General features: G+C 39.3%; 1 protein-coding gene across 2 annotated transcripts in view; it reads right to left on the bottom strand.

Moving 5' to 3' along the window:
* igsf21a (immunoglobin superfamily, member 21a) overlaps window positions 1-18,077 on the bottom strand; it is a 185,470-nt gene that overhangs the window by 109,145 nt on the left and 58,248 nt on the right. For both annotated transcript variants that reach the window (XM_071921007.2, XM_071921008.2), the window contains exon 2: window positions 11,058-11,170. In XM_071921007.2, the coding sequence (XP_071777108.1) occupies window positions 11,058-11,170 (113 nt within the window). The remainder of the gene's footprint in view (window positions 1-11,057; window positions 11,171-18,077) is intronic.

Below are 18,077 nucleotides of genomic sequence, written 5' to 3'. Positions count from 1 at the left end.
CCATCATTGAGCTGAGAAATTCTGACACAATTACACTTGGGGATTAAACAGCAGGAAGTTAGACACCCAAAAACCCCACAGGAGTGTGCTGTGTGTACACACTCAGCGAGCTCTCTTCCCTACTCACAGATTCCAGTTGCCCAGGCAACCCGGTCTTGGAGTTTTTTAAACTCGGATTTAGAATATGACGCCTCCTGTGTCTCTCCACAGTCAAGAAACAGGATTACCGGCTAGAGAAACACGCCACTTCTGGGTCGAGTAGCCATGGCGTTTGGAAGTAACATTTGACCAGAAAAAGCCAATAGTCACTCCAGTGACACATTACCCTCAGGTAATGCACTCCGATATTTCTTAGCAGACTGTGACGAGAAAAAAGTCATTTGCATAGCCGTGATACTGTGCTTTGACACTGTCAACAGCTTTAATGGGATTTGTCAAAACGTGGGCCACAAGTAAAGCTGAGAAACACTACCAGAGGCATTGTAAGAGCTGGGGGTATTAGAATAGGATGAGGTGCAAAGAGTTTGTGTGGGCACCAAGTGTCTCAGGCTCACCATCCTCCCAGGATCACTTTCTAGCTGTAACTTAGACTGTACAGTTGTAATCAGGTCAGTGTTTTATGAGCAGAGGCATTTTCATATTTCCAAATATAAACATCATGTTCTCCTCAGAGCAACTCAGGCAGCTGGCCTGTGTCCAAAAACACAGCTGGCAAACACTTAAGAACACGTGTACGGCACTTCTGTGCTGCTCAGATAATGGCAGTATGTCGAGAGGGAAGTGTTGTGCAGCATTTGGATATGAGAACTTCTACAAACTCTCTAAGGGTTGTTTTCTGCTCATGAGGTGTAGGCTAAGCTAAATGGATAGCTTTTAAAAAATCAAGTCATTACTTTATCACACAACTTGGCAGGTTTTTATTGTGTGATAGTTCCAAGTGATGCCCTCTTACAAGTTTACAATGCACTGTCATCTGAACAAAAACAAAATCAGGAAAAATGAAAATGGAAGTGCATTCAAAAGACAGCAAACAGTCCCATTTTGAACCAGATAAGAGCCTGGAGGAGGGTTACACACACAGGCACACCCTTGGGAGCCACTCCGTACAACCACAGTCTTGTACCGACAGTGCAAACAGCTTCACTGGGCCAGATGGAGGTTAAATGCTTTGCTCAATTTACATGTATCAATGTACAGGATGCTCAAAAGCAGGGCCGTGCAGAGCCTGCTTCAGGGGCAGGGGCTCAATTTTGACAAAAGAGGCACCTGTAGCGCTCACATGGGGGTGGAAAGCCTGCATAAACTAAAGTACATCTGTTGGATTTGACATAGAATTGCTCAGTTTTATTTACTATGCTATTGGTAACATCATTAAGGATTACCAGTTGTCTTTAACCCTGTAATGGTAGGCTAATAGGACACGTAAAGACAAATTATTCATGTCCTGTTTGCCATGAGTTAGTTATATTTGGCTGCGCTGTTACCATCCTTGTGAAAAACAAAGCTGGCAAATGGGACATGCATCATAGTATGTCACAGGGTTAAACACAACTGGTAATCAGCAAAAACACCAGCAGTATGCAAATAAAGGAAGAAAAATAGGCCAGCCTACATTTTTTTCTGCATCTTTTTCTTCAGTCCTGAAGTGAGGTGATCTTATTACGAAATGGTTATGGTTATCTTATTATGAAATGGTTTTTATATTATTTTTCTGTCATTTTGTAGCTTCTATACTATTTTTATTCTTCTCATTATTATCATTAGTGTTTGCATTTTTCATATTTTGCAATAAAAAACAATCTGAACTGAGTCTGAACCATATGGGATTTTATTATACAGAACTCTGAGTCTCTTTGATTGGTTTCATAACCCTGTGGACAACTTCTAAAGAGCATTTCTCCATTCTCCATTTATCCGTCTGTATTTTAGCCTGCCCCAACTAACATGGCCCTCTGACTGTCACCCTTTCTCACCTGTTTTCTAGCTGGATAAACACATACTCCCTCTGGCTGCCTCTCTCATCTCTCTTTCAGTTTTCTTCTTTTCTTTTGAAGGCATTTTTCAGCACTGTATGTGCAACATGCAATATTAATATAGATTTGATTAGCTTATAGTGTTGAACACTGCGGCTCTCCTCCCACTTAGGTGCAGTCAAGTTCACGGTGAGTCACCAAAATACCAAACGCAGGCGAGAAAAAAAAACCTGTGAGCGCCCGTTGAAATGCCACTTCACCGGCGTAAAGTCCCTCACGAAATTACAGAACACATCTGACAAAATGCCTACTTCAAAATGTGAGGCATGGATTTCAACAGGATCTAAGTAAGTGATAAATATTTTCTAGCTAGCTCCTGGTGGCTTAAAATAGCTCAATGACACACAGATGCAAGTTTTACAAGCTGAATGTTTTCTTTTAAGTATCAGAGCTTTCATAACATTAATAATACAACTATTACAGAAAGGAAAAAAAAAAACTTCCATTAATGATGTCTCCAGGACATCATTAAGTCATTACTTAATCACTCAAATTGGCAGGCTTTTATTGTGTGATAGTTCAATGTGATGCCCTCTTAAAAGTTTGAAATGCTCTGTCTTGCATTGTACTATCGACTGAACAAAAACAAAATCAGGAAAAATTAAAATAGATAGCCAAGTCTACTGGATAAATACCCTACCCCAATCAAAGTGCACTCAATGATGTCTCCAGGACATCATTAATGTTTTTTTTTCTCCTAAACTGTTGATATTGTCACCTTTATCTTATAAAGCTAGGCTACATTTATAATGGAGATGGAGTGTGAGAACGGTGTTCAATTCAACAGAGAGCAGGATTAGGACAGGTGAGTCTGAACCATTATAATGAAATGGACAGAGGTTGACACAGCTGAGAATGACGAGAATAATATGTGAGAACCTATTTCTTCATACCCCACCAGCCCAGCCGGCAGGCAGGTCAGTCGTGAATGACCCACACTTAGGGAAGAGGCTTGCGTTGGCGAGAGAGAGGATCCCAGAAGTATTATGTCAGAGAGGATGGAGGAATGCTGTAATGAGCAGAGTGAGGCAGGGAGGGAGGGAGAGAGGGAGGGAGGGAGAACGGGGGAAGCGGAGATGGCTGACCCAGGGATTAAGCATTAAGCATAATGCAGAATGGCACTCAACAGGCGAGCCAGCAGAAAACCCTTTGCCACCACTGTCAGCATCGGGTGCCTGGGTGCCCATTGGGGGAGGTCCCATGGGTGCCCCTTCATTAGAATGACAAAATCAGAACGAGCACAGCGTGAGGTGAGCTGCCATGCGTCTCACTGACGAAAAGTCTCTGAGGACCCTCGCCCACCCCCTCCCTCGCCTCCCGTCTTCCTCAACATCCAACCATTCTGACACTCTTCTCCCGAACAAGCGGCACAATGGCATCGTCCCTATCAACGATCCATCAGTACTATTTGGTATGCTATTATGGCATAAAAGACAGCTTGATGGTATTACATATCCATAGTGCTTAATCCCTGGCCTGCCAGTATTCCACACAATAAAAGCATTCATGTGGCCCTTAGTGCAAAATCACACACACTTGAGAGGCTTTCGTTTATTTGCTCGTGAAGCATTAGCTGCAGGGCTAATACAGAATTATAACATCCAATAGATCTCTCTCTCTCTCTCACTCACTCACTCTCTTGCATTCACTCACTCTCGTTCTCTCTCTCAAACTTGTGTATTCTTAAGTAAATTGAATGAGGGATATTCTTAAAAAAAAAATACTCTGTTCATGATTTAGGGGGGGAAAATATATATATTTCATCAAATATAAACCATTGGGGAACTCAAGTCCATTACGTTTCTCTCTCGCTCCAGTTCTAGATCTAATGTTGAAGAGAACTTGAGTTAGTCTGGCTTGAAAGCTTCTCAAAAGCAATCTTGATTATCTTAAGGGGAGCCTAAGCTGCGCTGCGTTTGTGCCGGTTTGAGAACGCAGACCGGCTCTGGTACGCATTACAAAATCCTCAAACGGAATCTGTCAAGATAACGACAGACGGGTAATGAACGGGCACTTGCTGAGATCTCTGGTTTGTTCAGCCCTCCGTCTGATTGGCCGAGCTTCGATTAGATATGAGGATTCCCCAGGTGAGTATCAACCTCTGTTCCATTTGAACGGGAGGTAAAATGAGAAGTCAACAGTGTTTAGTCAAATAAAAGGCAGAGATTAAAGAAACTTTGGCAGCCAAGTGTGGGTAATTGATTTATAATTTATCAACACTTGTGCTGAGCAGTGGCCACCAGGGAGATGGTGCTGATTCCTGTTACAACCTCTCTGCTTTCCTCATGAGCACGCTTAATATGGGCAGCCTTATTCTCAGAGGGGTTGTTTCAACTACAGCTATCAATAGATACTGCAAAAAGTCTGATGCAAAGATTCCATATAAGCAAAAACAAAACTCTCCAATTCCTACCTGATTAAATGAAATTGTCACAGCAATCAAAGTGATCTATGATACTAAGGCGAATGTGTAAAGTGCGATAAATCTCTTTTTGTCCTGCATTGAAAGGTCAGCATTTGCTAAGATGAGTCTAGAGACACTGTTTTATTTCACAACGATAAAAGTGAGAAAGCAGAAGCTACTCTAAAGACAGAGTTCCTGCCTAAGCAATAAACTGTCGCTCGCTCATTAATGAACAGTGTCCCGGCACAGAGTAGTGGGTGAAACCAAGGTGAATGTCACCATACCTTCCTCCTGTACAATACATATTAACAATGATCATAAAATGTAAAAAAAATAAAATAAAATAAAAACCTGTAACTTGATCCATTAGAGTGCTTGCCTAACTATTGTATATATTCCTCTATATTCTGTATTCTTCTATATTTGTGTAACAAATGTTGACATCTTCTTCATATTTCCATATGCTTTTCATTGTTATATATTTCAGATAAAGCGCCTTTAGAAAGGATTCAGCCTCCTTGACTTTTTCTCCATTTTGTGGTGTTGTAGCCTGAATTAAAAATGGATGAAATTGAGATTATTTTTGTCAACAACCTACACAAAATACCCCATAACGGCAGAGTAAAAACATATTTTTAGAAGGTTTTTGCTGTTTTATGGAAAATGACATACTGAAAAATCTCATTTAAATAAGTATTTAACCCCCTGGGTCAACACTTTGGCACCTTTGGTGGCGATTACAGCTTCAATTTTTCTTGGATACATCTGCATCGCTCTGAAGCAGGTTCTCCTCCAGAATTTGCTTATATTTGGCTCCATTCATTGTTCCCTCGATCCTTGCAAGTTCCCCCCTTACAGCATGATGCTGCCACCACCATGCTTCACGGTGGGGATGATGTCAGATGGGTGATGAGCTGTGCCCCGTTTCTGCCAGACACAGTGTTTTGCATTACAGTGGAAGGGTTCAATTTTCGTTTCATCAGGCCACGGTCTTTTGCCTCATGTTCTCAGGTTCTTTCACGTGCCTTTTTGCATGTGCCTTTTTTTCAGGAGTGGCTTCCTTTCCTTTCAACTCTGCCATACAGCTCAGATTTGTCAATTGCTGCACTGATTGTTGTCCTGCTGGCAAGACCTCCCACCGCAGCCGAGGAACTCTGTCAGAGTTTCCGGCCCTTCTCGCCTGGCTGCTCAGTTTGTTCAGATGACCAACTCTCAGAAGAGTCTGGGCAGTTCTATAGTTTTATCATTTCCTAATGATAGAGCCTACTGTGCTCCTGTAAACTCCCAACACAAATTGTTTTATAGCCTTCCCCAGATACTTGCCTCTCACAGTTCTGTCGCTGAATTCTACCAACAATTCCTTGGACTAGACTTTCTGCTCTGACATACACTGTCATCTGTGGGACCTTATAGGCATTCTGTATGTGTTTTACTCTGAATCAAATTGAATTTGCTACAGGTTGACTCCAGTCAAGTTGTAAATACATCTCAAGGGCATTCAACTGAGTTTGGATGCTCCTTAACTCAATTTGGAGAGTCAGTGCAAAGGGGATGAATACTTATTGGCTCAAAGCACTACAGCTTTTCACTTTTAAGTAATTTGCAAGAAACTATAAATAAAAAATCAATTTTGATATTATGGTATGTAGATCCATGACAAAAAAAAAAGAATTTACTCCATTGTAATCCATACTTGCATCCATACTTTTCCTTATACATTTCATTCATATATTGTCGGTCACAATCCTATAACACCCATTTGCTATATTTTTGTTTATTTTCTATTTTTATTCTGTTTTTCTTTGCTGTATCCAATTATTATTTGCTCCCTCAATGACACATTTTCCCAACGGGGATCATTAAAGTTTCATTTCATCTTTATTTCTCCCTTGCCATCCTCTGTTGTCAGAGTAATTGACGGGGTTCAAACATCCCATCAGATACTGTACTACAATATTACGTAATGTCTGCAAAAAAAAAAAAAAAAGATGAGGGCAAAACAGGGTGAAGATTGTTGCCTCTGTCATCTGGCTTCATAGGACCGAAATATCTTATTGGCGTCCTTTGAAGCTTTGAAATTCCCCATCATATACAGTACTGTGTTTTCTTTTCATTGCTGGTCCTACATAGCATGACAATGTGTGTGCAGTATTTGTGTCTACAGTACCTCCCCCTTGTGATTGAAACTGTTTATGAGCGTTGCCAATGGGCCATCATTAAGTCAATTAGCCATCCAGTATTGAAGTATGAAATAATCTGCAGGGAAATCTATTGTGTTGGGAACAATGAACAAGATCAGCACCATATATTCAAGTTGATGGAACCACACAAATATTACCTGAGACTGTTATTATAAAAGATCAAGGATTTGATTGGTGTTGATGGCGCGCAAGTAAGAGTGAAAGCACTACTGTTTGTTTTGTCTGCCTTTGTATGATAAATTGAATGACAATGAATGCTGAAATGAACAATGAATGATGACTTTACATAGAGGAATAATGTCCAATATTAATACAAACAAATACAGCAGTTTCACTGATGAGAAAAGAATCAGTCAGCTACAATGTCACATAAAAAAATAACACATTCACATACAGTGAGCACTCACCTGATTTAATCAAGGACTTGTTGTTATAGTTTAGAGTTACTTTGTGCTGCAGCAGCAGAATGAAGAGGAGAAAATGCACTTCAGGCATGTAATTGATGTTTTAATTAATTTATTGGTAGTAAACCATCTTTTCGTAAAGTTGGTTAACACTTTACTTTACAATGGTCTTATTCCAGTACATTAACCTGTGTGTTAACCTATGGAAATGTATTTAAACTACACAGGATCATTCTGTAGGTACTTGATGAAAAAACAGAAAACCAAATTATTCTGTAAATTCAAGCTGTGCTAAACTTTTGGGCAGTAGACAACTGGCTGTTGTTCATGGTTACATCACTGGATATCTGTTTTTAAATCCAAGGTTTATATGCTTTACATATATCATGGCCACGGTTTTGTGGCCATGATATATATATATATATATATATATATATATATATATATATATATATATATATATATATATATATATATGTGTATGTATATGTATGTGTATATATATGTAACATTGCTACCATTCTCTGACGGTAGAGATGGTGATTGAAAGATTACAATTAATTCAATTTTATTTTTACCTTGGACTAAAATACCACATAATAGTGGAGTCACTTGCCATCAGGCATAGAATCAAACTGAGCAAGAGACACTTGATTGGCCTCATAGGCTCAATCGCCATGGAGCGTATCACCGAATCACCAAATTCATAAGTAATCAGCTCCAAGGTCCTGGGTCCTGTTGTGTTGAGAACATTTGCTCTACTTTACACATGTGGTGCTCCATAGAAAATAATTGTGCAACAATTGTGTGAATTGCAATGCAATGATCAAATCAGCCTCTTTTTTTACCATCCACACACAGGAAAAAAGTTTGGAGTAAGAGGTACTATAACATGCAATTCAAAATATGTGATTTACATGTTAAAATGTCCTTGTGGCCTGTGTTAGTTACATCAGTAAGACTAATAGAGAGCTTAAGATCAGAGTAAGTGAACATAAAAGTACTATTAGAAACAAAGATATCAAATCTTCAGAAGCAAGACATTTCGCTGCATGTAAACATGATGTCAGTTCTCTAAGATTTATGGGTCTAGAATTAGTTAAGGTTCCACCTAGAGGAGGAGATAGGGACACCTTAATTCTGAAAAAATAAAGTAGATGGATCTTTGAACTTAATACCATGACACCAAATGGTGGAATGGAGGTATTTGTTGACTATAATTGGTGACATTTCTATATATCTATTTTTTTAAAATATTTTTTTCTTTATTTGTGTATATTTCTCTGTGTTTTTCTATATGATAATTTCTGTAATATTTTCCTACACATTGGATTTTTGTGATGAGCATGGTATAAGTAGATGTTTTAACCAGGGTCCAGCTTGATGTATGAGAGGTGTGACTGGTAATTGAAGCTAATTGGCTACAGGTGGTGCATGCTGATGGCATTTATTCTCTGGTCCTGGATTTGTTTGAGAGACAGCCACTGAAGAAGGCAGCAGAGCTGAAACGTCTGGCTGTTCTTTTCTGTTATTCATCTTGAGATGTAAATAAATAGTGACTATATTCAACTGAATTGTCCTGAGTGCGGCCTGTGCATATAGTTTTCCGTAGAAAATGGAAACATATAACAATAATAATAGTTGTCATTTATATAGAATGCCAAACTAAACTAAAATAAAAATGAAATATTTCGCTTTCAGCATCGCTTGTTGACACAGCTTCCATGCTTTCTACCCCCTTAATGTCACATCTCAGCAAATCAGGTATCACAGAAAATTCAGATTTTCCCAGTAGCATTGAACACTTTTTTTGGGGTCGTTCATGTGCGCTCAACTCAATAGTACCTTATTTCCAGCAGCACTGGAAGGCAGCAAAAGTATAAACTTTCCACAGCATTAGAACAATACATATCTCTTTGATCTAATTGTGCTTGGCCAAGTTTTGTCTGCATAACGCACCTGTAGAAAACCACTGATGGTCTGATGCCTTACTTCAAATTAATCTGCAAACATTAGTCATCACTAACAGCATCATAGGCCGTGGAAAGTGCAGCGCAATTCCAGTTGAAATACAGCAATTTTATACAGGCAGATACTGTTAAAAGCGCACTAGTCAAAAAGCTCTAAAATGAAAATTGACCAATAATTTGCAGAGAATTACAGACGATGTTAGCTCCATGCCTCATCAACATTGCAGCCAACATTTCACCACAAGATGAACTTAAAGCAAAATGATTCCAATAAAATTCTATGTAGCTGAGATCTGCAGACGTTGATGGAGGCTAAAAACCCTCACAGACCTTGAATGGATAGAATGGTCATTCCCATTCAAATCAATGTTCCAGGATGGTCGGAGCAGCGGTCATTTTTATGTGTACCGTTGGGCTAGCTTCTGTATAAACTGACTTATGGTAAGTCACTGAGGTGAGAGGAGAGCTAATATGCTTTACAGCCTTAATGCCCTGACTTACGTTGTCATCATAACAATTAACCCTTGAAATTCTATGATCGCCATTTTATATTGTACTAGCAAAATTACCATGGCAAACAGTGGAATGACTCAAGTTCTGTGGTTCTTTTCACCTTAGCCAGCTAGTTTGTTGTCATGGTAGGCACAATTGTGTTCCCGTCTCTTTTCACTCTGCCCTGTTTGGATTCTTTTATTCCTTTTAATCCCATTGTTTGTGCTACTGATGGTTCTATACACGTTTGTGTATTAATGTGGGTTAAGTGTGTTGTGTTGTGACAGTGTTAAATACATTTTCAAACTAATTTAATTGCTAATTTAGCAATTACACTGGCAGCTTTTACTGTGTCTGAGATTTTAGAGGAGAGGAAGAACATGACCGCTGTGCAGGATATTCCAAAGTTTGTCAAAGTGGATTCCAAGAACGGCAAGTCAATGCTTGTGTCCTTGTGGAGAACCTTCTTCCCAAGTTGTCTTTGGACCGTGTCTTTGATGTCGGGCCATCAATTCAGACACGCAGCTGTTCATTTTCCCAGCTGATTCAACCGACTCTCTGTACTATAGCCTACTGACTGTACTATAGACTATAGATAGCGCTGTTTGGACGTGATGCGTCATTCTCACAATCTCTCAAAATCTTGGGGCTTCCAGTTTGTTCTTGTGAGCCAAATCATCATCCAATGCCCCTTTTTTCTGCCCTTCCTTTTGAGTTATTTTGTTTTGTTATCATATTTTGGTTGTTAGATATTACATAAAATACGTCATGGAGGACACAAACACACAGGAACGCATCTTGAGAAGGACCCAAAGCCTTGGCTGATAGGGGCGGTTCCACACTTTACCCGCACCGCATTAGTACAATCCTCACCAACTTCACCAAAAACTCTGTGAAAAGCCACATTTACATGGCACATCTTGTATAGCCCTCAAGAATACATATTGTTCAGTTTTTGGCAAAAGAGTATGGTCGGACTAGGATGTGGTACTGGCAGCTGCTGCCTCTTTCCAATTCAAGTGCTTATCAGTGACTCTCTTGAAGTGAAACAAATCCCCACTCCGCGAACTGTAATATTGTGCAGGTTTTTTTTTCTTTTTTACATATCTTCATTATCATACAAAATATAAGGGCATATCGGTTTTTATGGTCCAGATCAGCAACCATATAAATCCCATCTTGAATATATAAAGAGGTTTTCCTGTACGGCAACTTAATTATCACAGTGTAATACACCAACTGGGATTGTAATAACTGTAGAGTCGCCAGCTGTGAACTATTAAGAAATTATGGCAATGACCAGCGGATTGAGAAATCAGGTTCCCAAGCAACAGCCAGTGATGCCTCCCATACAGCTGGCCAAAATTATAGCTCGTTTTCTAACAATTGGAGTTTGACAGAGCATGCTTGCTCTCCCAATCCAACAATAAACACGCAATATGACTATTGGCATTGACCTTCTGGTATACAGTATAGTTAAAAATGAATGAAATGGATGCGACAGACATCATTGGCTGCTTAATGGCATTGGAAGTGTAGAGAGGCTTACTCACCCTGTACCAAACAATCTCTCGAAGCCTTCCGTCAGTTTTGAAGTTACACTTGAGAGTAACAGTCTCTCCCACGACAACAGGAGGCAGGGGCTCTATGGTAACTGTCAAGTATCCTGAAAGAAAGTGCGGAGAAGAGTTTTATTATTGTGATAAACAAAAAACACTTTGCCTGAACACGACACATTTTTTGGTGGGTAATTTTCCTCCTGCTGAAACAAAATAGAAAAGGGGCAATTGGGCAACAGCGATAAAGCATTCATGAATTTCAACTATGCATCTTTTTTAAAAGCCAGGGAAGATTGGCTGAGTCCACTTTCTCTTTTTTGCAATTATACCGTGATTCAGGCATATGAAATTATCCACTTTCACACCTGGGAGCTGCCCAGTACAACAAAACCTTCTGCTGGTGGCCGCTGAGCAGCTCCACTTGAGTGGCTGGGGGTTAATTATATGTATTTTTGTATACTTTATTATCCCCGTGGGGAAATTTGTCCTCAGCATTTGACCCATTACACACACTAGGAGCAGTGAGCAGCCGCAGTACAGCGCCCGGGGACCAACTCCAGTTCTTTTGCCAGTGCCTTGATCAGGGGCACTGACAGGAGTATTAACCCTAACATACATGTCTTTGATGGTGGGAGGAAACCGGAGCACCCGGCACCCCAACCGAACACGGGGAGAACATGCAAACTCCACACAGAAAGGACCTGGGACGGACCGGGGTTCGAACCCAGGACTGTTGCTGTGAGGCAACAGTGCTAACCACTGAGCCACCATGCCGTACCTCAGTCAGGAGCACTCTGATGGTAGTAACTCAGGGAGGGGAGACTGTAACTTATTCATTGCCCCTGCACAGATTTTTTTAAATCTGGTTTGGGGATTCAATCCAGCAAAAGTCCAGTTACAACCACTTCTCTAACCTTTAGCTTAGCCCACTGTCATCTGTGCTTGCCATTGTAAACACGATTTCCACATACAATTGTAATTATATAGCAGTTATTTTGAGTCAGTGTATTTATTCAGTTTTCTCAAATTCATGACATATTCCAAAAAGCAGAAACATAATGTGGGAAATCAGAGTGAAAAGGTATAACATATACTGTGAGATAGAAGTGCTTCTCAGATCAAGCCATTTCCATGAATTCCCACACATACCGCATGTTTTACTGAGTAGTTTTTTTTAAGCCCCCTCTCCCCATCTTATTTTGCCTGAAGTTGTTTGGCCTTGGATAAACCTGTTCAATCAATAAAGAGAATAAAAACACAGCCAATTGAAAGGCATCGAGACTGCAACTATTCCAGACAGGAATTTCAGGAGAAATGCCTATCAAATTCAGTGAATACAAGGAATGTAGTGATGCATATTGAAATCAAAAAGATTGTTAAACTCATTGTTAAAACATTTATTTAAATGTACTGTTTTAAAGGGAAGTACTGTTATTCCTATAGCCAAGGGCAGCCCGATCAGAAAATGTGAAATGTGAAGTATTTCTTAGAAACCAGAGAAACTAAACTCTAATCTGTAATGCCAATACACAGCCTGGAGCTGCCCTGTTACCAATGAATTGGAAACTGACTTTGTGGAAACTTTCAATGTTTGTCTGAATCTTTATGCCTACATGAGCTCACAGTACAGTCATGGTCATATTTTCCTTTATTTTGTCTGATTCATTGTTGCTGGAGATGTGTCAGTGTTAGTATGACCTAACAAAGCAGGCGATGATTTCTTCTCTCTTGTTTCTGGCAATGGGAGACAGTGGTGAGTGTGATTCCTATGCTCTCGGGCATAGGAATAATACATTGTACTGTATATGTAATGATGAAATTCAGTCATATTCAATGTTAAGGGCCCATTATAGAGCCGTAGTTCCAAGTAGAGATTCCTAAATGCTTTTTCGTACACATCCTCCTCTCCACACATTATTTTTTTTAAAGGAGAGTGGGAAGTTCGCTCTCCTTTGTGTGTGCTCATTACTGAGACAGCAGGGAAGTTAAAAGGGACACAAAGAAGGGCTGATATAGGAGAGGAAGCTCTGGCAGGATTCAGTCTTAAGGCTAATAGTGGGTCTGGAGACGGGGGTCTTAATCTCTGGTCACTCTCGGCACATCCCTCCGACATTGAAGTTGAGTGTGAGGCTGAGCGGTTTCGACTAGACTGGATGTAATGTGGTGATAGATCCTCCCCAGTGAGACTCTAAAAAAGCCTGGCAAGTTGTAGGCAGCTAATGGGGCCTATACATTACATACAGAAGCATGAGAATGAAAACATGTTACAGTAATCATCTGTGACTTTTTCATTTAAATAAATGTCGGTATTAGAAATAGAACTGGGTAGTCTGGGTGGTGACATAGGCACTATGGCTGAACAAAGAAAAGAGCGCCACCTACAGACACTCAAACTTCATCAACAGAAATTCGTCACAATACTGGACACACACACACACATGCTTGATTGAGTGATCACCACAGCAACGCTTAGCACCGCAGATGTCGCCAAATATATATATATATATATATATATATATATTTTATTTGATGTTATTATATACATATATCAATAGGACCTTGCACTTTATCACTTTAAGCGTTGGGACACAGTCTGTAACAGATTTATAGCAGCACATCGTCTAAATCAAGTCCTTCACAGTTACACAATCTGTTTTGTTTTCTGTCTTTTTCCATTTGCTGAATTCGTCAGATATTGGTCAATGTACTGTACTTATTCACTTATTGATTATAGTGACACCTGGAACGCCTCTTTCACCCCACTGCTGTGTTACACATAACAAGCAGTTATATAACAGTTAGTCCATATAACAAATAAATAGGAGTTTCAAATCCATTTCGAAGCTATGAATGGTTTTTCTTATTCATTATAAACCATGAACCAAAGCAGACCTTGTTTTTTAGTTATTGTGGGATGGCAGCAGGGTAAAGAGATTAGTTTCCCTTTGCAAGACCTGCTGTCCAAGAATATATACGACTACACATGTCTACACATGGTTGATGCACTCCCCAAAAATGGATTAAGGCTACATCAGGCAAACAGTATGAATTTCCACAAGCACCAGGCTTTTAGATAATATTTAGGACAACATACAAGGGAATGAGAATACTTCTATACTGAATAATTCAAATGTTATTCCTACAGCCTCGAACAAACCAAATCAATGATTATGAATGACAATTATGAACATAAGACAGGTGTAATGCCGTGTAATGTAATGTCAAAATGTAATGATATGTCAGAAAGCTGTGCAGCCCATAGCCACTCCCCTGACAATGAATAGAAAAATGTGTCACTATCTTCACGCATTTGTTTGTTACCTGTATTACAAAAATACTGCTAAACAGTTCAAAAGTATAAATGTAAAACAAACACAATCACAGTCAACTTTTTTTTTGCAAATGAGCCTCTATATAGCTGTGCATTGGTGTGATATAACAAATTACAGGGAAGGGCAGAAAAGAAGTGACTGTTCACTAGCATAAACTGTGCCGCCATGTAACATAGGGAAAATACATATTTCAATGCTAAAATTCAGTGGTACTTGCCTTTAAAATCTGATAGTCTTGGGTCTCTGCTTTGGGAGACACAGATCAACGTGAGTGTCTCTCGTGTCAGTGCACCTAGATATGCTTATTACAGAATCTTAATTTAATCAGCAGACAGAAGAGATCTTCTCTCTAGAGTCAAATTGAATGGATAAACCTTTCCGGAGACTGCATGTCATTAACACAGAGCTGATGCTCTTAGAGAAAATCCCAACCACTTACTACGAACCCACAAGAGGAGCAGCCTGAGCTCATAAATGTCTCTCTGTGAGTTCTCCTGAAAGGTGGTTGCAATATATGCACATTACAGGAAAAAGAAATGTCAGCTGATTCAGTGGGATACAGTGTCACTCACGAAGGGAAAGGGTGTACCATACCTCTGCTAAGTGACATAATGTATGTATAAGGAGTAAAATAAAACCTAATTGCAAATAACAAAACCCCACAAAGATATAAACTGTCCAGTGGCGTTTAACGTAAATACATGAAAATACTAAGATGTCTACTGAAATTCTTTGGAGGAATGGAAGTTATAATTCTACATTCTCTATCCACTGCCATGCGCAGATCTTGAAACGTGTAATGTAAAAACAGATGCATCAGAATGGCATATAACATCGCTAATATTTAAGGTGCATTACCCAGACAATAAAGCCAAAGTATAGTCTATAAGAAGCTAGTGGCCTTCTTGGGTGGTTGCAGGGATTAATTGTGAACAATTCATTGACTATGTGGCACAGAGGAAAATGTAGCATAGCCAATGACAGAAAAATGCTTCTGAGCGTGTGGGGAGGGATGAGGAATTTTTAAAAGAGCAAATTACATGGGTTATGCACTCGTGCCAGGGAAGTTCACATTTCAAATAATCCCTACGAGAAACTGGAGCAGTTGCAGGCTGCATATTCTAAGACATGAGGGCATGATTCCCACGCAATTCAATATCCATCGAATGCCGTCCAAATGACTTCATAAATTAGACACATTTTATTTGCCAATTCTCCATTGAAAGTGTTCCAACTAAGCAATATCTCTTGTTATGCTTGATGCCCTCGTTAAAACACAGGCTAATATAGGCCATATACACACAGCAAAACCGTCGGTGTTAATTTCACTCAGACAGTGTAAAAAATCAACACTATGCAACAGTTTATATTGGTCCATACCAATCAGAGATAATTTCACACTTTTGATAGTTTTGAACACCCACCCCAAAGCCATATCAGCTCTATCAGTAGACAAACAACTCTCCAATCAATACTTATTAGCTCAAAATAATTGGCACTGAAAAATCAACACTTATTAACACTGGAAAATGTGCTGTGCAGTCTGTCAAAAACAATAAGGCCCACTCCAGTGAGGCAGGTTATTATTGTATCTAACCGATCAAGATGTTTCCTTCCGTCAATTAAAAGAAAAACGTACAGCATAATTCTTATCGTGATTCCAACATATACTGTATATCAGTAACTGTAAAACGCTACAGCGCTGTTTTGGTTAATGTTTTGCACCGCGGTAAAGATAGCATGATATTTGATATTCGTTTGACATTCAAATTCAAACAGAGGATTTCACAAGTCCAACCTGGGCTAAACTGTCAGTGATAGCCTAAAGATTGTTTTAAACCCCTTTCCAGATTTGTGAACCTTTTTATCTATTTGTGAAAACAGAGTAAAGGCTGATTTCACTGTTTTTTTCTCTATACACACAAGAAAATATATGGTCTAGATCAAAAACTACTGTATTTAGACTGGTCCAACCTGGGCTAAATTGTCAGTGAGAGCCTAAAGATTGTTTTAAACCCTTTTCCAGATTTGTGAAACTTTTTATCTATTTGTGAAAACAGAGTAAAGGCTGATTTCACTGTTTTTTCTCAATACACACAAGAAAAGATATGGTCTAGATCAAAAACTACTGTATTTAGACTTGCCCAACCTGGGCTAACTTGTAAATGAGTCCCTGAAGATCATTTAAGACCCTTTTCCAGATTTGTGAAACTTTTTATCTATTTGTGAACACAGAGTAAAGGCTGATTTCACTGTTTTTTTCTCTATACACATTAAAATATATTGTCTAGATCAAAAACTACTGTATTTAGTCTGGTCCAACCTGGGCTAAATTGTAAATGAGTCCCTAAAGATCATTTAAGACCCTTTTCCAGATTTGTGAACAAAATTAGTAAGTGTTATATATCACACTGTTCTTCTCGATCTCCTCTACCCGAGAAACGACTCTCAAAATTGGTTAGCTAGAACCGTTACCCAGTTTGTTACAGTTGAAAATGACCCTGAATGATGAAATGAAATGATGAAATGATGAAAATGATCCATGCTGTGGCTGAGTGCTGCCACTAGGGGTCATTTTCAACTGTAACAAACTGGGTAACGGTTAGTCGTTTCTCGGGTAGAGGAGATCGAGAAGAACGGTGTGATATATAACACTTACTAATTTTGTTCACAAATCTGGAAAAGGGTCTTAAATGATCTTTAGGGACTCATTTACAATTTAGCCCAGGTTGGACCAATCTAAATACAGTAGCTTTTGATCTAGACCATATCTTTTATTGTGTGTATAGAGAAAAAACAGTGAAACCAGCCTTTACTCTGTGTTCACAAATAGATAAAAAGTTTCACAAATCTAGAAAGGGGTTTAAAACAATCTTTAGGCTCTTACTGACAATTTAGCCCAGGTTGGACCAGTCTAAGTACAGTAGGTTTTTTTATCTAGACGTAGTCTTGTGAAATCCTCTGTTTGAATTTGAATGTCAAACAAATATCAAATATCATGCTATCTTTACCGCGGTAATGTTTGCCGCTGTTAGCGACATCGTGGCCTATAATGAAATGAACACAAACAGACCCGCCAACAGCTTGAGGATAGCCAGTGACTCTGAATATACAGGTAACGATGCTGTATGGACGATGAAAGTCGTTAAGTACACTTCACTACAACCTGTGCTTGAGGGTGGATGGCAGAACGTTTATACTCAGCAGGTAATTGCTTCCCCTTTGAGTCAATGAAAAGAGCAATCTACAAATTATAAAGCAGTCTTTTTATGTATCTATGTACAGTATGGAAGACCGAGTAAAAAAAACTTTCTTCTAGCATTTTTTAACATTCACAGCATTATGCATTACTGTGTATTTAATTGATAGATAACATTTTGAGTTATATTTTGAGAAATATGTCTTAAGTGTTGGGCTGGATATATCCAGTAAGCTCCAACAAGGTATGTCTGGCACTGTGAGCACTTTAGATTTAGCTGGGCTTAAATTCAACAGCGAGGCTTACATTCTGTTTTAATGCTAGCACAGCACAATATCGATCCTTCCTGTGTTATAAGCCCTGCATTTGAAGGAAGCCGACCTGATACATTTATATTGTAGGCTACTCACAGCCACCTGCCCACAAGCTCCCTCTGCATGAATCAGAAGTTCTGCAAGGCTGATATTACCTTCAAAAGCCACG

Source organism: Centroberyx gerrardi, chromosome 5 (assembly GCF_048128805.1).
Source record: "Centroberyx gerrardi isolate f3 chromosome 5, fCenGer3.hap1.cur.20231027, whole genome shotgun sequence".
NCBI lineage: Eukaryota > Metazoa > Chordata > Actinopteri > Beryciformes > Berycidae > Centroberyx > Centroberyx gerrardi.
The sequence above is the reverse complement of the archived record's forward strand: the minus strand, read 5'-3'. Positions and strand labels throughout refer to the sequence as shown.